The 22,929-nt window shown below is 44.8% G+C and overlaps 1 protein-coding gene across 31 annotated transcripts in view; it reads right to left on the reverse strand.

Annotated features, from left to right (window-relative positions):
• Positions 1–13,890: 13,890 nt before the first annotated feature.
• The window catches only part of snx19a (sorting nexin 19a), a 48,649-nt gene continuing 39,610 nt past the window's right edge, over positions 13,891–22,929 (reverse strand). For 13 of the 31 annotated variants that reach the window (XM_049742322.2, XM_049742320.2, XM_049742323.2 and 10 more), the window contains 11 exons: positions 21,441–22,904; positions 21,223–21,361; positions 21,025–21,125; positions 20,813–20,932; positions 20,572–20,690; positions 20,380–20,470; positions 20,156–20,303; positions 19,781–19,904; positions 18,997–19,181; positions 18,825–18,912; positions 18,021–18,711 (listed from right to left, as the gene is read on the reverse strand). In XM_049742322.2, the coding sequence (XP_049598279.1) occupies positions 18,597–18,711; positions 18,825–18,912; positions 18,997–19,181; positions 19,781–19,904; positions 20,156–20,303; positions 20,380–20,470; positions 20,572–20,690; positions 20,813–20,932; positions 21,025–21,125; positions 21,223–21,361; positions 21,441–22,904 (2,694 nt within the window). In that variant the 3' untranslated portion in view covers positions 18,021–18,596. Of the gene's footprint in view, positions 16,928–17,080; positions 17,175–18,020; positions 18,712–18,824; positions 18,913–18,996; positions 19,585–19,780; positions 19,905–20,155; positions 20,304–20,379; positions 20,471–20,571; positions 20,691–20,812; positions 20,933–21,024; positions 21,126–21,222; positions 21,362–21,440; positions 22,905–22,929 lie in introns of those variants that run through there. The other 18 variants (XR_007486274.2, XR_007486273.2, XR_007486271.2 and 15 more) reach the window with 18 other exon arrangements.

Raw genomic sequence — 22,929 nt, forward strand, 5'->3', positions numbered from 1 at the left:
CCCGGTCCCCCTGTCGGACCAGCGTGGCCCGAGCCGCCGACCAGACGCGATGACAGCGGCGCACCAAGGCGTGGGCCGAAGACACCGTCACCTCCGGCTCACTGTCAGGGAAGACAGGGGGCTGGTAGCCAAACACACACTTGAAGGGGGACATACCTGTAGCCGTGGTGGGCAGGGAGTTGTGGGCATACTCCACCCAGGAGAGGTTCTTGCTCCACGAGGAGGGGTTCTGGGAGACCAGGCAGCGGAGACTTGTCTCCAACTGTTGATTTATACGTTCTGTCTGTCCGTTTGCCTCCGGGTGATAGCCTGACGTGAGACTCACGGTTGCCCCTATGAGCTTGCAAAACTCCCGCCAAAACCTGGATACGAATTGGGGCCCTCTATCGGAAACTATGTCTTTCGGAAACCCATGAACCCGGAATATGTGGTCCATCATCACGGTGGCCGTTCGTTTAGCGGACGGGAGCTTGGGCAAGGCGATAAAATGAGCCATCTTTGAAAATCTATCCACCACTGTGAGTATGGTGGTTCGCCCATGCGAGGTCGGAAGCCCGGTGACAAAGTCCATAGATATCTCCGCCCACGGGCGCGAAGGAATGGGTAGGGGATGCAGCAACCCCATGCGGGCGCCGTGGGCGTTCTTGTTCCGGGCGCAGACGGGACAGGCGGCAACGTATTCCTTGACGTCTGCCCTCATGGAGGGCCACCAGAATCGCTGCTGGATTACGAACAGCGTTCGGCGCATGCCCGGATGGCAGGAGAGTCTGGAGGTGTGAGCCCAATGGATGACTTGGGATCGTAATTGAGCAGGGACAAATAGTCGGTTCTCAGGGCAACCACTAGGGGGTGGTTCGTTACCATTGGCCTGCTGTACCCGGCCTTCGATAGGCCAGGTCACGGCTCTAACCAGGCAATGAGAAGGTAGGATAGTCTCAGGCTTCTTAATTTCTGGGTCCGAGTTGAAAACACGGGAGAGGGCGTCAGGCTTGGTGTTCTTGGTTCCCGGTCGGTAGGACAAAGTGAAGTTAAAACGATTGAAAAAAAGTGACCAGCGGGCTTGGCGTGAATTCAGTCTCTTAGCTGACTTAATATATTCTAAATTTTTATGGTCTGTCCAGACCAAAAAAGGCTGCTGTGCTCCCTCTAACCAATGTCTCCATTCTTCTAGTGCCAGCTTGACTGCCAACAGTTCGCGATCCCCCACGTCATAATTCTGTTCGGCGGGCGTCAGCCGTCGAGACAGGAACGCGCACGGATGGAGCTTGTTGTCGCTCTTGGCCCTCTGCGAAAGGATGGCACCTACTCCTTGATTGGAGGCGTCCACCTCCACCACAAACTGCCGCGACGGATCAGGGAGCGTGAGGATGGGAGCGGTGCTGAAACGGTTCTTTAACTCCTGGAAGGCCGCCTCCGCCTCTGCTGACCAGCGGAAGGGGACTTTAGGAGACGTGAGCGCGTGCAAGGGAGCCGCTGTGGCACTGAAGCCCTTAATGAATCGCCGATAAAAATTGGCAAAGCCCAGGAATTGTTGCACCTTCTTGCGTGAGTCAGGGGTAGGCCATTCCGTTACCGCGCTTACTTTCGCCGGGTCCATCTCTACTTTGCCCGGGGCTACGATGAAGCCGAGAAAAGAAACGGTGCTCTTGTGAAATTCACTTTTCTCGGCCTTTACGTAAAGTTGGTGTTCAAGGAGTCGTTGCAACACCGTCTCGACGTGAACCCTATGGGTCTTCAGATCTGGGGAATAAATCAAAATATCGTCCAAATATACGTACACGAACCGGTCCAAACAGTCTTTCAAAACATCGTTTATCATGGCCTGAAACACAGCGGGAGCATTGGTGAGGCCAAATGGCATGACGCGGTATTCAAAATGTCCTCGATGGGTGTTGAACCCTGTCTTCCATTCGTCCCCTTCCCGGATGCGCACCAGATGGTAGGCGTTGCGCAGATCTAACTTGGTGAACACCCGGGCTTGCTGTAATTGGTCGAACACGGTCGACATCAGTGGGAGCGGATACCGATTCTTGATGGTGATCTGATTGAGGGGACTATAATCAATGCAGGGACGTAGGGTGCCGTCCTTCTTGCCCACGAAAAAGAACCCCGCCCCCGCAGGCGACGACGACGGTCGAATCAGCCCTGCTTGCAGGGAGGAGTCTATATATTCATTCAAGGCTTGCTTCTCAGGCCCCGAGAGAGAATACAGCCTCCCCTTGGGTATCGTTGATCCCGGCAGGAGGTCAATGGCGCAATCATACGGACGGTGGGGGGGCAGAGAGGTAGCCTTGGCCTTGCTGAATACCTCGGCCCATTGGTGGTAGCACGCAGGGACCCCGGTTAAGTCTGGGGTTGGCGCGTCTGGGGCAGCAGGCACAGGGCGCGGGTTAGACTTGATACAGGAATCACGACAGTCGGACCCCCATCCCGTTATTTCCCCTGATCCCCAGTCTATAGCGGGGTTGTGGCGTTGAAGCCATGGATACCCGAGAACGAGAGGGTTCATTGGGGAGGTCACGACATGTAGACGTATGTTCTCCTGGTGGAGGCCAATTGACAACGAGACTGGTTCGGTTATGTGAGTTATCTCAAAGAGTGCCTGTCCATTGAGTGCCTTAGCTTTCACGGGAGTGTTCAGTGGCTCAGTCTTTATCCCGCACCGGCGAGCAAATGCCCAGTCTATCAAGCTTTCGTCTGCCCCTGAGTCTATTAATACTTCGAGTTCTATTTCTCTTCCCAACTGAGTGATCCTGCCCTTGGGGAGCACTCGCCCCGGGGACAGAGCCGCCGAGAAGGCGCTTACCTTCAGGGTCCTCCTCACTGGACAGGAGACAAGGAGGTGTCCGAGCTCGCCGCAGTAGTAGCATCTTCCCTCTCGGCGCCGCCGTAACTTCTCCTCCTCTGTTAACTTGGCTCGGCCCAACTGCATCGGTTCTGGCTCCTGGCGCTGCCGATCCCCGTACAGCCTGGAGTGGTGAGCGTCTGGACCGGCTACTGGGACGAAGGCGGGAGCGTTGCTGCGTCGGTGTTTTCTCCACTCTTGCAGCCGGTTGTCCGTGCGGATAGCCAGAGCGATGAGGGCGTCGAGGTCGGTGGGAAGGTCTAAGGGGATTAGCTGATCCTGGATGGGTCCTGACAGGCCCCGGAGGAAGATGTCATATAGTGCCGCCGCGTTCCACCCGCTCGCCGCGGCCAGCGTGCGGAACCGGATGGCGTAGTCTCCGACGGTGTCTTGTCCCTGGACTATTTGACAGAGTTGGCGAGCCTTGTCTCGGTCAGCGGAAATGGGATCGAACACCGTTCGCAGGGCCTGGATGAAAGCGGGGAGAGAGTGACAGGAGATGGAATCCCTGGCCCATTCCGCGGTGGCCCACGTGCGGGCCCTTCCCGTCAGGTAGGATACCATGTAGGCCACCTTGGAGCGCTCGGTGGGGAATTCTGCTGGGGAACTCTCAAAGTTCATCTCGCATTCTGTAATAAAAGCCCGGCTCAGGCCGGGTTCTCCGGAGTAGCGCTCTGGAGGAGCCAGTCTGCCACTGCCAGTCATGGGAACTCTTGCAAGGGAAGGAACGGGGGAAGCGACGGGTGTACTGGAGGTCGCTGCTGGTCCCGCGTTCAAGAGTGAGAGCACTTCCTGCATTTGCTGACCCAGCTTAGTTACTTGGGTGGCGACCGCTCCTCTGAAATTTTCTTGATTCCTTGCGAGTCCTCGGATCTCTTCTCCCAAGTCGCCCACCTCCCTCTGGTGCTGGGCGAGGAGTGAGGCATGGGAGCGCACTGCGGCGCACAGGTGCTCCGACTCTGCCGAGTCCATGTCTGGCCAGTGTGTACTGTCAGGCAGGGGACAAGGCGAAGGACTCGGATGCAGAGTCGAATCTATCTTGCATTTATTCCAGCAAGCACTCAGAGCAAAAGTACAAAACAAAGCGCCTCTTGCGAGGGAAAACACGGGGCAAAAAGTACAAACAAAAGGCGTCGCACTGTGGCGAGTCAAAAGGCTAAAAGTACAAATCAAAACGCCTCTTTCGAGGGAAAACGTGTAGCAAAAAGTACCAACAAAAGGAGTCGCACTGGAACGAGACAAAAAGGCGCTGGAGACCCAGGCACAACCAAAAGCGTCGCTCGGCGGCGAGACAAAAAGGAGAGTTCTTTCAGAGAGTTCGGACATCAAGGATTCGCTGGTGGTCGGGACGAGGCAAGACACACTGGCACAAGACAAGGGGAAGACACGGACTAAATACACACAAACGGGCGGGGACACAGGTGATGACAATTAGTATCGATTACGCGGGTGCGCACAATCGGGATCAGGGAAGACAAGACAACCAACACCGAGGAAGGAAACACGAACTGAAACGGAAGGGATGACAAAATAAAACCGGAAGTAAAGTTACGACAATTGACGAGACAAAAAACTGAAAAAATAAACGCGACCGCATGACATAATGTTGGTGTTGTAACTTGGGGGAGTGGGAATGGTCCCTGGAGGTCTTGACACATTGAGCTTTTTTTTTTTTTTTTTTGTGGATTGGGGGGGTGGGTGGGGGGGGGGGGGACTAAACGCCTTGGAAGACTTTGAATTCTGACAACAACATTCCAGCTACAAGGTCTGGCTTGCCATAAACGACCAGCCTGCGCCAAAGTGGCCAATAGTTTCAGGGCATTAGCACAAAAAAAAAATGCAGATGATATACATTTATCATCATGTGGTAGGTTTAATAAAGACAGTTGGCAGTGTTTGCAATGTTACACAATAATTAATTCTCTCAACAAATCTTTTGTATTTGGTGAACTCATTCCTCATTCATGTTTTTTAATGATTGCTTTTGACACCAGTCGGCCACGACAGTGATGTATGACGTCAGTTGCATTTCTACACCTTTTCTTACTTGTTTAAATAGAATTGTCGTTTTCGTGTTTAGGCAGATGACATCTTTTTGACTGTTTCACCCCCCTGGTAAGCTAAAACAAGAGCACGTGTAAGTTTTGTGTGAGCATGCGAATCAAATTTAAAGGCTCAATAATAATAGTAAAATGTTTTATTATTGTGGTTGTTATCTGCACTGGTGTGGAACTGTCAAGCAGCTGTTCCTAATATTTTTGTTCTCACTATAGCAGCACGCTAACTGAGCTAACCAAAGAATTTACACATCTCACATTATACTGCAGTACTGTTCTAATACATCACTGCAAACTGAAACCACAAAAATAATAACAATAACATATTCAGATACTTGTGTTTTAAGTCGATGTGTGTGTTTAGGGCTTTTAAAAATTTGAACTTTAGGGAAACAATTGACATTCCATTGTGATCCATTCAATAAGTGCAATTGCACAACACTGATGATACTTTTTGTTTTTCTGTCAACGCCAGATTGTCATTCCATTGTTCCACGCATTTCCCTGTGTGTATTTGCAGATGTGCTTGACTGTACAACTCTTATCAGATTTCTTTGACTTCACAAGTCACAATTCAAAACAGATGGCTTCTTTGAAAATCAAAATAAAAAAAGTACCGCACAGGACTTTTAATGCATGTCTGCTGAGCCATTGGAACTATTGTCATTGTACTTTTAACATGACCAAATATCCACACGCTTATCAAGTGCACACATGTCTGGGGGGGGGTTCAAGGAGCGGGGTTCATATCTTTTGTGTCCTTCACTCAACGCCCATTGACCCACAGGCTACGCCTGGCTAGCTGCCAGAGGCGTCACTCAGAGTTCATACAAAACGGATGCGGATGTCTTCATTAAAGCTGTCATAGCAGCTCAGAGGCCTTTCAACGCACAGTCGTCTTCGCATCATCCCAGTGCAGGTGTGGTTTGGGACTGAGCCAGTGTGCCAGATTACCAGATCACATAAGTGCTGGAGTTCATGTCAACAGAGGACACAGAGTGCTTCATTCTAAGCCTTCAATTTCCTTACGTGTAAAAAAAGCCCCCAAAAACCTGGATATATCCTTTTTGTGACATTAAATGGCCTATATCATGTTTTTTCTTTTTCTATACCGCCCAGCACTAACTCAGACAGATGAATTCCTAAAGAGAACTTTGCAGCAAACGGGCCCTATTATTGCTTCTCCGGGTTGCACATGAGACTACAGAGAACATGTTACATTCCTCATTCAGTGCCACGGCGCTGTAGCCGTGTTGTGTTCGAGGCAAAACACGGTCACAGACTTCAGCTTGGTAACAACATGGCGGGAAGGCTGTTTGGATGCTGGAGACTAAATCAACAATATGATATTTTATCATTTAAAACATATGCTTCAAGTTAAACAGCATACAATACTTAGTGGTGTATTGACTTTTGCAAAAATAGATCAAATAGATTTAAATAAAAATAAATGTTGGTGTTCATTTAAGGAAGCATCAGGTAATGCACAACGACTGAATTGTCAGCAATGTTAGCACTTTTTAATCTTTTACACTTGTGTTGCAATTGCGTAAAAAAAGAGAAAGAAATAGCGCAAGAGAGAGAGAGAGACAGAGGAAGAAAAAGCCAATCAAAGATTAAAATGTCATCACGCTTATTTTCAATGATGACAGGAGTGTTTCGGATGAAAGAGAGCAAACTGAAGTGGTTAAAGTGGGTGAAATAAAAATCAAATTTCTCTTGGTTAAACACAAAGCGTTCCTGGTTATTTTTACAAAAAAAAAAAAAGTGGGTCATTTGGGAAGTGACTCATTGTGAGATGAGTCCTACAACAAAAAATCCAATGAAACCCACAACAGCAGTGAAACTGGAATTTTTTTTCTTTGACTGTTTTGGCTGATGTCTGCACATCTACAACACATAATTATCATCTTGGATGGGATCCTTTTTTTTTTTTTTGTCTGATTTTGTTTTGTGTTTTTCAATAGTGATTGATCGTTTGGAAAGGTAGCACAAGCAAAAGCACCAAATGTATTTAGACACCTGAGCAGGATGTTTGGATGTGTGCGGCTTTACTTTTACATGCACTGAAACAAATGAGTCATAAACAGATTGATTGGGTCTTCCAATGTTAGTCTTCAGTCCGTTGAGATTAAATGGAGTCAGAGCGGGGTGGATAAGAGCGATGATGTTTTTGTACTCAATATTCTTCCTCATTGGCTAACTGTCTATTTTGGCGTCAAGCCTGGAAGCCATCATCAACGTTTCAATGTCAACTACTTGTCAGAAAAAAAAAACCTAATCAAACTTAATCATTTCCATACAGCACGTAGTATTTCTGTCACAGCACCAAACTGCGAAAACAAGTAATATCAGTTGTAAATGATGTGCCATTGTTTTCCAGATCAAATATTTACTGTTGGTTCCTCCAAGGAACAGGTGGCTGATGTTTGTTTCATAAGGTCAGAGCTCATAACAAACTAAACATTTATCAGTTCAGACTACGCTAAGGACAACCGCTGCACTCAGTCCACTCAGCAGACGAGACTTGTTTGTTCAAAAAAGGAAAATAAGTTTGAAGGCCATGTGACTAGTGTTACTGTTAGAATAAATCAACATTTTACTATGAGTGTGCTCATGAAATGATGAAACATTGTACAGTTGCGTGTGTGCTAGTCTGAGCTCGAAACAACAGCTTGGGTCCAGAAGGCCCTAGTGACACTCACGGTGCCAACTCACTAATAACACACACCAATAACACACACGCACACACACAAACGCACACACTCACACACACGCACAAACACACACACGCGCACACACACACACACACACACACACACACACACACACACACTCACTCAGCTGTGAGGACTGGCCTGACATCACCCCACCAATCTCCCTGTGACTCATTCAAAGAAAATCCTAATTTCCCTTCTTGTTCTCCAAGGCTCAAATGGTCTATTACGTATATCTTGCTGTTGCCCTCAGTCAAGTGTGGCGCAACACTAGTGTTCAAATCGGACAACAGTCGAACATAAACATTCAAACCCTCCATCTTGGAAAATGACAAAATAGAAAATCCATCATGCATCTGCCCCAATTAACGAAGGAAGAACTAATCAATGCAGTGTGTAACACGCGCGCAACAACTACAAGCGTGAAAGTCATTAGCTCACAACACGCAAAACATTTCCACATGTAAAGACGCATTCCCACTAAATGGTACAAAATGTACATCTGGCTGTGAAGTTTCATGGTAGGGGCAGTAAACCGTAATAGCAAACGTAAAAAACCCACTCAGAACTCAGCACCACCTGTCGCCTCCCACTTCATTCTCCCAAATAAACAAATGAACGATTATGCACCACAACGGCGTCGGGTGGAAAGTGCCAACACACGACAGTAACAATCAACTGACCAAAACCAGAAAACAACAAAAAAAAAAAAAAAAAAGAGAATTTATCTTGTGTTTTCTTGAGTTGAGATGGAACATAGTGTGGTTGCAGGTGCAGCGCTGTTACTTGTCCTATCATTTGTTTTTTACCTTTGCACAAACCTCCAATTAACTCTAATAAAGTTACAACTTCCACCTGTGATCTGCGTGCACACTTTCTTTATTCCATGTGATGGTTTCAATGACAGTTATACACTCTTAAGTATTTGGGAAGTTTCACTCTCCACCTCGTATTTCTCTCCAGGTGTGTAGCCACAGACTTGCCTTGAGGCGATCATTTAAAAGTTTCTTAAGTGTGCACACACGTGCTTCATAATGTCTTACTATTGCACGCAAAAACTCGTGCAGGGTCGGAGAGCCCCACATGAAGAAACGACCTTCCTGCTTCTAGAACTAAAATAAATTAAATCAACCCTGAACGCTTATTTGTATTAATTGACAAGGATGAAAACAAAGGCCATTTTTGCTATAATTGGTTTTATAAAATTTCAATTTTTGCAGCAGAATTTAATTTGCTTAATTTAATTTTACTAAATGTAAGTAAGTACTAATGTGTTAGCTCCTGTTATTGTTTGCTATTTGACATTCCAATATTTTTCAGTCGAGACAGCTCAACTAAATGAAGTTTTTCAAGAGACGCTATGAAAATAGGAGTGGCTGATTTTGTTGTTTTGCCTAGTAGTGAATTCTTTGACCTCTTTTTGCTGGCATTTAATCTGTGCACCCGCTGATTTAGATTATGCAACACTGCAAGAAGAGAGCCTTAAATGTAAGACACATGGAATTGGCAAAACTACAGAGGTATCTTGTCTTCATCTGCCATGTAAAAATATTGCAGTGCACATGTTAATACTTTTTGTAAGTTATCAGCATTACACAAAAGTTGGAAGCGTTAGCTTTTGTTTCATCTCGATGTTGGCCAAACCAATTTTAATGCTGTGGTCTAAAACGTTTCTAAAGTGTTTCATGGTGACAATAAGAACAATACAAAATTGGTCTGAATTTTTGAGCAATGCTTTTTGCACAATATTTATCAAATTAGACATTAAATCTTCACTATCAACACGGCTGTTACGCTCTGGGAGGAGGGTGATGATCGCGTGAGGCATCGAGGCTTGCTGTACAATTCCAAAGGCATGTGCAAAACGGAATCTGTGTATGCCTTTACTTGTGCATTTATATTCTAACGCTATGAGTTGTATAGCATTACATAAGGTGTCACTCAATGTGTCAACTTGCTGTTCACATGCAATTAAAGTTTCTGGATTTTGCCCCAAGACACTGTGGAACCACCCCTGAAAGATTTAAAGATGCAAAACACTTTTATTCCATACTGTGTAGAGAAGACATATTGTGCACTTTTGCAATTTAAAACTATTCCCAGATGTCCTCCTAGAAGATCTCTGATATCCACCCATCCTCATCCGGAATGCAAATGAATGGCACAACTGGCAAATTTTGAGGAAATCTTTAGGGAAAAATAAAAAAATATATAAAATTTTATCTTCATTTACCGTTCTGTGTTGCTCAATCTAAGCAGCAGGAACCAAAAAAAAAAAAGGGACGCGCATGATTGCAAACTGGCTCCACTCGCAGATGATGACAGCAATAAATAGCAGTAATCAACTTTTCAGTAGGTAACATCATAAAGTGACAAGTGAACTATTTTTTTTTATTTGTTATGGAGTAAAACCAAGCATTGTACTCAACGACCTCAGCGTCTGTTCACAATGTTTTGGCCCAAACAGAGCTGTACGTGCAGACGGACAGATATTCACCTTCTAAATAATCCCACTAGATGACATAAACAACTTCCTGCGCAGGGAGACCAGCAGCAGCTGCAATCAGTGTAGTTAAACTAGTTAGTTTACTTAAGTTGGAGTGGGAGGTAATTCTGTCAGTAACGCAAGACCAAAAAGCAAACAGGAAGGAACATCCCCCATTCAGATACTGGACATTACCAATCTACAACAGGGTTTGCACTCAACAAGAAAAATAGTTCTGAAATTGGCCCATAGCAATGAGCAAACAATGCCAATGCTCTTAACACTGCTACGGGAATGTGCTAGGAATTCCCCACTCAGGGCTCCTCACTAGCTCTTGCTGCTAATTGGAAGGCCCCAAGAGATGACCAATGTTGGACTGTACTCCAAGATTCTCTATAATTCTGAGTCACATAATTACTCCCACATCAGCTCCTTGTCAGTTTGATGTAAATGGAAAGTGTGTCAATATATTGCAGTTGGCTTTCATTACAACCAAAATTCACATAAGCTCTGGCGTCTTGAAGCAACGCTTTAGTACAACCGACAATTTATGCTTCAACCTATGTGCTGAAAATAAATACTTTTTCATTGTGTACATACCAGAGCTGTCAAATTCAGGTCCAGCGAATAGAAACCTTGCCACAGTTTGGCTTTAGCTACGGGTGCATGAGCTTGTTTACCTGTCGTGTAGGATTTCTCAACGTGAGTATTTAGCGTTTACGGATGAGGTGGAACCTCGTCTGCTTTTGGCTTTATGTGCCAAGGTCTCATCTTAAAGTGGATTTTGGGTGAAAATGGAAAGACATAAGCCAAAAGCTGAATATATCCAAAGGTGAATTGAGAGAGCCAAGCAAATATGGAAACAATATGCAACACGTGTTCTGTGTCAGTCCATACAAACGTCTCACTTTCATATCATTTTGCTGAAAATAAATCACTTGATCCTTCTATTTGACAACAATATGCAGCACAACTGCCGGACATTGATGCCAGTTTTCCCTCCGAACGCAACCGCGGCCATGCGTGTCATTTCTTGGTCAGCAACTGTGTGTAAAATGTGTTGTCAATCTCTTTTGGGAGAGAGTCAGTCAAGTTGGCAGGGGGAGGCTGCACACAACATGCACACGGCAATGTGCGGGCCAGTCTATGACATAGTGTTGATGCGCTGGCTAGCAACAGAACTCAAACTAAATGTTGTTTTCAAGTATGGTTTAGACAGCTCCACGTGTCATTTTCCAACCAGGATTTATATTTTCCTGCGCAGAGGTTAAAATGAGGAATCTTCATAAAGTGGACATCACCTAGAATCTTTGGAATGGTCTCCATGTATTTGTACATCTGCCTTAATTTGAGATGTTATATCATCTGGCATGAATTAGAAGCCCTACCATTGTAAATGTAACATTTTCTGACTTAAAATAGATTTGTTTAATAGAAAGGTAAACCTCACATCAGACGCTAGCCTTGTAAAGTCTCCACGTGTAGGGGAAGAGCTTATTCATTTCCATTTCTTCTCAGCTCAGTATAGAGTTCTGAAGAAATGACTTCAAAACTGGAATGACGGGATCAATAAACCAGCAAGCCTGTTTCCATTAACTCAGAACCCTGGTGATGAAGAACGCTTTATTTTGCTATTTATGAAGAAATAAATGACACAATAGTAATCTTTGGACTCAACAGAGCTCCATGTAAGGACATTTTATCTTGTGGGGAAGCAGATTGAAAGCACCTGGTTGTAAGTGCACCAGACAGACATTCTCCAGGCAGTTGTTGGATAATATTTCCACAGCCGCTTGTTCAATGGCGGAGCAGTTGGGGGGGGGGGAAGCTGTGGGGGCACTGCACCCCCTCAAATAAGCTTGGACCCCCCCCAGGTACCAGGCCAGATAATCAACAGTGGATATTGTCACATTTGCTTGACACACACCTTTCACAAGTGTGTGCATACAGGAATTATCCATCCATCCATTTTCTGAACTGCTTAGTCCCCACGGGGGTCGCGGGCGTGCTGGAGCCTATCCCAGCTGTCAACGGGCAGTAGGCGGCGGACACCCTGAACCGGTTGCCAGCCAATCGCAGGGCACACAGAGACAAACAACCATCCGCACTCGCCCTCACACCTACGGACAATTTGGAGTGCTCAATCGGCCTACCAAGCATGTTTTTGGGATGAATCATGGAAATATACATTTGCCTGCTTTGCATGCACATGTTCCCCACACAAGTCCAAAAAGTGTCCCAGAGTAGCACAGGCAGGAAATCTGCTCCTAAATTCGAAAGCACGACGAGTCCCAGCATTAAGTGTTCCGTCTTTGCAGTGACAGAGGACTCGTAAAACAACATCCAGCAGTGCGCGTTACTAAAGTTCTTTTCAAAAAGCAGCACTTTCCGGCAGCGCACGCCCATTCACGTGCCAGATGACACTGGGAGCACAAGCGCAATATTTTGATTCATTTTTACAACAACTTGAAGCAGTACAGGATTTATCTTCTGTTTGGAATGACTGAGGGAAGTTTGTCATAAAACTCGGGCTTTTTAAACATATCACACACAGGTTCTACCAAAAGGATTTTTATAGCATCAGAGGACTGTCAGGAAACTGGCACTGTACTGTAATAATATCATGATTTACTCTATCACGGGTACATTACAAAATTTGTTTGCACGGGACAGCTGCTCTTTAAGCATGGATGGGCCTCGTAGTTGAAAGAAAAAAGAACAGTAAAAAGAATGAGAACGAAAGCCTTCCTTACATGGAAGAACGTGAGCTGAACACCCAGATTGCATCATCACTGGAATTACAACACATAAAATCTGAAGGCTGCCATTTTATATTATACTGCCGTTCTTTTATTTAGCCGTGGTGTAAATCTTGACGATTTATGAAAGGCTTTTTAATCGAGCGTATAAAATAAAAGATTATCACACTAATTAAAAACAGTTGTGTTCGAAATTCGTCACACTTTTGAATTGGCCTACAGGGAAAATTATTTACAATATTAAAGTGAGCAGGCAGGGATGGATAATTCCTTGTGTGTTGGGTCACTTACTCACCACATCCGCCAATAAGTTTGCCGCATCGTTCTTTAAACTATTGGACAAAATGTTTCTGTAGACTTCTGAGACGAAATCTCTGCAGCCATCATTTGTTACTTTCATGAAGATTAATGAGGTCATCTCAGAAGACGGCATGTGAGGGAATGTGGTAAAGCTTTAGCTTTGTCTCATCAATCCACAAAACGTTGTCCCAGAATTTTTCAGGCTCGTGTCTGTGCGAGCTCTTCCAGTTCCTATCAGTAACGAGTGCTTTGCATTTTCTTTCGTCACTACACAAATTGTTCTTCTGGTCAGTCCAAACGATTCTATTGGTTATTGCTGGAATTGAGTTTCCATCTTCTCATCACCTCGTAAAACCCAAATCAGAAACGTCACATTCCATATTGTTTTGCGTGTTGTTCCCCGTTTCATGGCACTGGTGTCTTGCCAGTTAATCTCTTGACTCATGTTGTGTAGCTCAGCCATGTTTTTCAGACCCCGAAGCGTCGACCTCAGTGTTCTTGGAGGCTGACTCGCAGCCCAGCTGTAATGGAGTCACATCACAGCGGCACATTTCCAAAGTTTGGCAGTAAAAAGAGCCATCAAAGCACAAAACACACACACGCACGCACACGCACACACACACACACACACACGCACACACGCACACACACACACACGCACACACACACACACACACGCACGCACGCACGCACGCACACACACACACACACACACACACACACACACACACACACACACACACGCGCACACACACACACACACACACACACACACACACACACGCACACACACAAACACACACAAACACGAGTTCCAGCAAGAGCTCCAGCATCTCTGATAAACCCCAACTGGCTTTTTGCCTTCCAGCTTTCACCCCTGGAAAGCAAAACCAAATGTTCTGAGGGGACAGAACATTTTGGACGAAAGACATCTTTGTGGGATGATTCAACTGCGTCTCATTTTTCTAACCTGGCAGCAATAATCCGCCTTGATGCACGTCAAAATCAGTAAATAACACATCCATCAAGATCGAGGTACCAGCAACCTTACTAGATCAATTTCTGCTGAACTAAATGACTGCTACACTTTGCATTGGAACGACACTGTTAACCACAATAATAAAGATCTAAAAATGAGCATTATCTTTTTAAAGCACTGATTATATTGGCTCTCCGAGTACCATTTGTGTACCATTTAGATCCCATTGTGGCCATTTGTCTAATTGCAGGAAGTTTATCTGCATCTGCAGCTGACGCAACGGCAATAGATCATTTTGGTTGCAATCCATAAGAAACCCGCCAACCATTGTAAATGCAAATAGCTTAATGAGCATAATGGATTCAAACGAGTCACTATGGTTCATTCTAAACAAAGCATGGGGCTAAAAACGCCACTCTTTAACGGTTGATTCGGTTTTAACGACTGCAAAACATGATGCTAAAGTCAGGTAACAAAATCTCGAGCTCAACAACTCTCATCCTCATCTGCACCTTAAAAGTTCATCAGGTCATCTCTGACCAAAAACTCCACCTCCCGCACATGCGAGCGAGGAAAATTCCCGCTGGTGTGCGATATTACAGTGAGGAGGCCCACTGTGTGAAAGACGAGCGCTTTGGTTTCTCATCCAGTACCCAGCAAACATTCACTCATCGAAGGATTACTGCTGATTCGTCAAAGTCAGAGCTGGCCCAGAAGAGCGAGTATTACATTTTCGCCACGACAAATAAAAGCTCAGACCAAAGAGTGCCTATCACATAACCGCCAGAGTGAACAAGACGGAACAGAAGGTCTCGAGATGACGACAAACGGATGAGCTTTATACTGATGAATGTTGACAGACAAAAAAAAATGACAAAATAGTTTCTACCGCAGCCCTATTTGAGAGGCGCGGTTCTCATGAAACAAAATGCTTCCTCAATGTTCCGTGACAAATTCTGCACGTCCGAAACTAGATGTCCTCATCGGTAATGAGGGCCTCAAAATACTGGTACTATCCAATATTTACATCTGAAGGTGAAGCTTCTCATCTGTTCCAAGATTCTTCTCTGGACCGTGCCAAGTTGTCTGACATGTCTGTCATGTGTTGACCGATCAAAGGCCTCGCCATCACTCAAACGGCGCCTTTTAAGAAACACTTGACTTCTCACCATGTGAACGCATGCTTTACCTTCTGCCACCAGCTTTTCTTCCCAGAAGTGGCAAAAGTAGCACTTGGGGAAAGATAGTACTGAGAGAAAAATAAAGGCGGGAAAAAAACTGACCCTGGGAAAACAAAGCATGCTATTGTCAGTTTGGAACAATGAGATAGTAAAAGTTTCTTTGTTGCAGCGTGTGTGTTTTTCTTTTTTAAAAGCCATCTAATTGTCCACACATTGATATTGTTTTTACAAATGTATTTCAACACTCCTTCTGCCCGCTTGCAGTCTTTTTCGAAGGCCGCGATCATGAAATTCATAAACAGGAAAAGTGCTCGCTTCTTGTCTATAAAACTTTTAAACAGAGCATATGTCAATGTTGCTCATACTTTCCAAACTCTGAGAGGGAACTCAATTATTAAAACATGGAACATTGAACCAATAAAAGTATGTTCAGTTCAAATTAGTTTATAAAAGCAAACTTCTTCTGAATTTTGTTTGTTATTTTTTTGACGTATGCGAGATGCTTGAAGAGCTGAGGAGTGTAGGGAACTCCCTTATGGTTGGTTAAATATGCAATTGTTGATGTTCAGTAAATTGCCTGAAGCTTGAAAAGTCAAGCTCACAGCCGAAGATGTTATGTCCTTCGAGAATAAAATGCCCGCCCCGTCCCACGTGCCCACACGTGACTCTGCCCTGACCCGGCTCATTGGCGAGCACGCTGCTAGCGCTGTTTTACGAGGACAACTCCAGCGCAGAGCCTCCCAACACCTGTTCAATAAATCTTCCCTCTCCACTAGGCATTACATAAGCCCGCAGCGCTTTGCTGAAACCAAATACGAAGACTACGACAGAGGCCTGAAACGGGTGTCAAGGGTCAACGCATCATTGCCATGCATAGGTGGCACGACTTTGTTTTTACAGGTGCTATGCTTTTCACCATAGGTGTCAAACTCAAGGCCAGATACGGCCCGCCACATCATTTTATGTGGCCCGCGAATACAAATTGTGCATTGACTTCATGTGTCAATACTAAAATTGCAAATTATCTTCATTTTTAAAAACTACAGATATTGCTAGCAATTTTTATTAACTTGCATCCCATTTAAATATTTAAAACAATTTTTACTAGTGCCTGATTTCAAAGCTCTTTATTCATCAGTTTGTTGTGTAGGCTATACTGTATATAACATATGCGTTGATAATCATAATGGCCCTCCCGACGGAAACTATTAGTACAATGCGGCCCGTGACAAAAATGAGTTTGACACCCCTGCCTTTCACAATGTGTTTCACTTTGACCAGAACCAAAAGTATTCCAACAATTTGAGACTTGTACAGAAGTGTGCTCTTCAAATGAAGAGGCGCGTCACCCCTTTGTCGCCTCTCTTATTTTGCAGCGGGAAGGCTGACGAGTAAGCAAAAACCAGTCGTCAGTATGTTTGTGACGTAAAGCCATCAAAACTTCATCAGAATACAATGTGTTCCTTATCACCAGTAACATGGCTTGATGTTTTTCTTCTTTTGTTTTTCTTTTGTTCAATTTTGCTGAAACGCTGTGTGAATTCCAGCAAACATGATGTTTGAGAAAATCCCCGGTTGGAAAGCCAAGACTTGATGCAATCCTACTGCAAAGAGAGCGAGAGAAAGAGAGAGAGAGAGAGGATGATTTAGATGCAACTCAAGAGCAGCACCCAACATCTCCTCCTTTTCCTTTAGTTTTTTTTTTGCTTCATACTATATACTTGTAATCACACTTTTAAAATATAGTATTGGAACACCTGGTCATTATGGAAAGCCCCTCGGCCTCCGTAAAAGCTTCCATTTTCCTGGGAAGATGTTCTTTATGGTTTCGGAGTCTGCCTGTGGGAATTTCTGTCCATAACAGTGGAACAGTTGTGACGTCAACTAGCAGTTATGAATATGATCTTGATACTAATACTGCTAATCATCACAATCATAATATTCATGCAGGAGGTACAAAAAGCACAGTTAAGAGACTCAAAGACTTTTCCAAGCCGCTAAGTTCATTTTATGAAAACATACCATCTACAAAGGTGTCAGAAGATAATTTTTATTTTACAACCAACTAACTACTTTGTCACTGATTTAGCGTTGTGGTTGCCCTCACGTCAGGATAGTCTAAAAAGCACACATTTCCACTTCCTTTATGTTTGGCGACTGGCGTATAATGTGATCTACTTGAAATGATTTATGTTGCCGTACGGAAACACTTTATGTACGCTGTTGGTTCCGTAGCTCATTTTTCTTAATTAACTATTCCGGTCAAATATAAAAAGAACATTATTACACTGTCTCATGGTTCATGTTGGATTGCATGAGTGCCAAAGAATAGTTTTGATTTTTGATAGTATTAAAACTTCATCAAAGAGTTGTCTGGGGAAAATGTTGAAACGATCATGGGAAGATCACAACGCTGCCTGGACCACACATTGACTTTATTGATGAAAAGAACTCTTGGCTTCTGGTGTCTTTTCACACGTGCTCTTGTAATACTGGTCGGGTTAACTTGAATGCTCGGGTCAACATGACAGAGATTCATTTGAAAACATTCAGCAGCTGTAATCAATATTATGGGTTCATTTGTATGATAATACACTGCATTAAATTCAAAATGCAAATTTATCTTCAACTTGGAATGAATAACTGAATGCACCACAGCCCTCAACCCAGTAAAAAGAATAAATCACTGACCACAACTTATTGTTCAACATTTAGATGGAAAAGTGGATGATATTGGAGGCATCAGCACAAAACAAATAAATCATGTGTGGGATGGGATACGGCATTAAAAACAGCTTTCAGCGTTGCTAATGATTATAATAAACATATTGCTTCCAGTGGCTCAGTAAAAATACTTGACTCTAATCTAGCATAGAATTCAGCCTGCATAGGATAATGTACGTAAATGTTTTGTTAAGTCTGATAATGCTATTTTACACCATGCTTGATTACTTTGACATTTCTTGTATTCATATTTATCTTTTATAACCAACTTTATAATGTCAATAAAAACTGAACATGAACTTTTTTTTAAATGCAACATTTTCACTGCTTATTTTGGATTTCATATTTGCATATTTGTGTGCACGTTGAGCAATATTAAAACAAAATACACAATATATCTGAGCACAAAAATGAGTTTGTCAACCTAAAACTTACGATCTGTGGATACTGACCAAGAATCTAGTGAGTTCTTCATGGCCTTAACTCACACAGCCCTGGTATGAATCCGTCATGTCAGCGTGGACTTCCAGCTGTGGTGAAATGTGGCCGTCAGGCAGGAGTATCTTTGCACAGACTTTGCAAAAGAGATCGCTGGAAGGAGTCATCACTTGATTCCGGTATCAGAAATTCCAGCAGCAAGTCACAGATGCAGTAAACCAGATGCCTGCAGAAAGAGACGATTAGGACATTTGAATTGTGCAGATATTCGACTGTAGATGGAAAAAGCAAATCCCACCACCATCAAAACAGAAAGCAATGAAATGCTTGACGACTCACTTGTTTATGTGGTGGTCCTGTAAAGACTCCAGCATGGTTTCCAAGCTCAGTCTGTACTTGTCACTGCCTAACATGTCGGTGATGAACTCTGTAGCCACCAAAATCAACACAAACCAGACAGAGTAGGTCAAAGTCAACGCGTCAAGCATTCACTCAGTGTGTCTTCGCAAACCCGGAAGTAGCTGCAGGAGACATTCCAAGCATCGCTCCTTGGTTTCCTCTCTCTCTGCGGCACTGCGTTCCGGCTGCGGTTGGGCAGGCAAAGTGCCACCGGGCCACACGGCCTCCTGCAGAACTTGGAGGTAAATGACCCAACAGGGGGCGCTGGTCAGGTGGGCCACGCCCACGTCCATCCATCTGGGGCAAAAAACAGTGGAAGACAGGAGTCAGAATTTGCGGGAATATCGGCTTCAAACGTAGGTGTGACATCTCGAAGCCGTGCGTGCAAAGTGATGCAAGCGTGCTTACCAAGTTCAAAACATAACAGCAGCTTGAATTACTTAGTGACCCGCTCAGTGAGCACTAAGCAAGTCAGTGATGTTAATGACAGCAGAACACTGGAGCCTAAACAAAGGCGGTTCCCACAGACGTTGCGGTAAAACAAGCCCAGTGGTAATCATAGACATGCCTTTGTTGAAATTTGAATTTAAAATTTGGCATTAACCTTGCATTTAAAATGAATAACAATGCCTTGGATTTTGTGCCATGCAGCATCTCATTTAACTCTCCTTACTGTAGAAAAGGCCTAAACGACGATCATCTGTGAGAAAAAAATGATGTAGACATGATCATAGAAATATATATTGTCAACATTAGTGGTGATACCTTTACCTTTACAGTTAATTGATGGAGTCAAAATATAATGCTTAGCTATGGAAGTACATAATCAAAGAAAGATTATATTCATGATAAAATGATGAACAAATTTAAATAGCAATGGAAGCTTTCAGTCCAACCTCTCAATAAAAGTGCCAAAGATAAGTCTGATGGCCTTCTGGATGTTCTCGGTGCACAGCCAACTCCACTGTTCCTTCATCAACAAACACAAGATGTTCAGTGCAACATCCGCCACAGCTGTGTCTGCAAATAAAATAATAATAATTAAAAAAACAAAAAAAACAAAAAAAACAAATTCAGTGCAAGATGTAGCGACACTTTCGTATTTTTTTTAACACAAGCAAATGCAAGATGTGGGATTCTGCTGCCCTCAAGTGGCATTACACTGTACTGCCTAAGACAACAGTGGAAACAATATGAATGGAGTGCTGGAAAATAAACATTTCATAAAAACAAGTGCTGTTGACTTGAGGGTGGGAGGAAGCACCTCATACCTGCACTCTGACTTTTCCCCAAAGTCTTTTTGTCTGTGCCCGAAGACTCCCTGCGCTTGGCTTGCTCTCTGCTTTGCGGCTGGCATAAAAGTCTTTCCTGCTCCAGGACAAAACTTTCCAATCTGGATAAGGACATGCCGTTAAGCACCTTGAACAAATCAGAGAAATGACAACAAATGTGTTTGCAAATAAAAACACATTTAATGAATGACATGAGAACTTACGGGGCTGCCTTCGCTAAAGCAGTACGTCACTTTAGGATGTAAGTCGGTTATATTGAGGGATGGAGACACTTTGCTTGGGAACATGAGCCGTCTGATACAGGGAACAAAAAAGGAAACATTTGTAATCCCCCCCAAAAATGATTCACAAGAGATGTATAAGTAGACCTTTCTTTTTATGGAGCCAACTCTCACCTGTACTTCCTGCTGTCCAGTGTTCTACCATCAGAGTCTCCCTCAAGGTCCTCTGTTGGACTCATGGCTTCAGGGTAAGGAAAGGCTGTCTTCAAAGTGTCCAAGGCGTTTTCCATCATCTGTAGCAGCAATCACGACAGACAAAATGTTGGATCCCATTTCAAAAATAAATTAAGTTGCATGACGCAGTTGATTTGTACACCGCAAGACTGCGGTCCAGAGTACACAAATTCCTTGTCACCTTATCAATTCTTGACTTGGAAAAAGGCTTTTTTCCAAAATATGTGCAACCCCCTGAGTTTAGAGACAGGAATTCCTGCATGTCCTCGGTCCTCGCGGTCTCTGGTATGCTGTTCAGTTGCTACAAAACAAAATTCAATGAAGAAATGACTGAAGGATCTGCACCAGTACAACCCAGTTTAGCTATTTTAGCAAATTTGGGCTAGAGTGCACCTTAAGGAATGTATCCAGTTGACCTTTACGAGCTTCCACCTTCTCGCCATCCGTGTTCCCAAAGGGGAGGTCGGGAAACATTTTCTTGGGACCTTTAACATCTGTAACACCAGATACTTGTTAAAAGTGGTGTCAAAATGGTGACAAGATATCCAAAACAAGAGAAATAAATCAAGTTATATTTTGCTCAATTCTCACTCTTAACGAACTTCTTCACTTCTGGGTTCTCCTCTAAACGCGTCTGCAGGTTGAGGAACTCGCTGTATCTGCGGTTGACCGAGTGACAAGTCGCTGGTTGCAAAAGGTCACTGTTTTCCGGGCATGTTGCTGTCTCAAACTGCCAAAGATGAAATGACAAAAAGTTGTACTGGAGAAATAGAAATCAATCGTCACAAACTGTCTGACTAGATTTTTACCGTGATAGTGTAGAGAGTATAAGGATGTGTTCCAGTGCCACGCTGCTCCCTCGCACTAACTGTTCCCGCAATTTGCACATTTTGGATGCCCGGCGATGGTTTGTTTGGAGCCTCGAAGTTGAAGGGGCTAAGGCAAAGCCTGCTTGACGGACCGGTGGGGGTTCTTTCTTGAGCAACACCTGCAGGCCAGGGCGAATCCACAGGCACCGCCACCTTCGGCCCGAGATTCTTCAACGGGGCCAAGCAGCCAAAATCATCGACATCATCCTTTAAATTGATCGAGTTGCAGAAGTTGGGGGAAGGACCGCAATCGCACAAGCGTCTGGTTGTGTCTTCTTCCGTGTCGGACTGCATCAGGGAATCCAGTGAGAGCATCTTGGAGCCTGCGAGCGGTGAGTAGTGGCCAGATGCATGGGAGCAGCAGTTGATCTTGCAAGGCGCGAGCAGGCCGGCGTGGCAATTCTCAGCTTTCCCGGAACAAGTCTCGAGGGTCAGCATACTGCACTGAGAGGAGTCCTCCTCACTCACTGGGCTGAACAGCTCAGAGATGCTCTCGCTCACTCGATCCGAAGACGACAAGCAGGTCATCCACGAATCATTGAGGGCGCAACGGTACAGGGCGCCATCTTGCGGTTTTTGTGACCTGGTGAAAACCTCCACAATGGTTTGGTTGAGCCAGTCGGGATCGGAAAGCCTACTTATGAGCGGCAGAAGGACGTTGCAGGTGATGAGTTCGGTAACCATGTACCCTCCGGTTCTGGTTTCCATCTGAGGGTATGGGACAAGCACGTGCAAGACGAGGTTCACCAGAGCTCTGGTGTAGCCCAGCTCAGTGGCTGCATTGCTCACAGCTGGATGAGGGCTGTCTACTTCCTGGTAGAGCTGCCAAAGGCTAATCTTGGCATTCCGCGTCTCCAGCTGCACGCGTCTGGCCGTCATGTAGCTTTGCAGGTGGCGGCCATAAAGCTCTAAAAGTCGTTGGACCAGCACTTTTCTGTCGACCCGCCTGGCACGTTCCTTCAACTCCATCACTGACTCCAGCATGGAATTACGCACTGCGCGCTCAAACTCGCCTTCCACTTCTGGCAGTAGGGTGCGATACCAAGAAGATACAAAATCCCGCACCGCCTTGTGGACGGCGCTGTGGATCTCCTGATTGAGCCTCCACTCTTGTTCAGCTGAACACTGAGGAGGAGTTGCACCGCCGAGGGGCAAGAAATGCTCCAAGTGGAGAAGGTTGTTGGCATCCAGAATGGCGCGTGACCCAAGCCAGCCTCCCAAAACAACTAGCAGACTGGTGAAGATGCAGAGGAGCCAGACGTTGACCAGGAGATGGAAGAGGACCAACCAGGCGAGCAGCGCGCCAAGGCCCAACAGTCGTCTCCGTCGGCCCAGAACCTCTGACAATGACCACTTATTCATACTCGGAAATGAAGGCATTCTATCCAGCAGATGAGATATAGCCTGCCGAGGAAATATACATTTTACG

This window comes from Syngnathus scovelli, chromosome 15, assembly GCF_024217435.2.
Source record: "Syngnathus scovelli strain Florida chromosome 15, RoL_Ssco_1.2, whole genome shotgun sequence".
NCBI classification, from domain to species: Eukaryota; Metazoa; Chordata; class Actinopteri; order Syngnathiformes; family Syngnathidae; genus Syngnathus; species Syngnathus scovelli.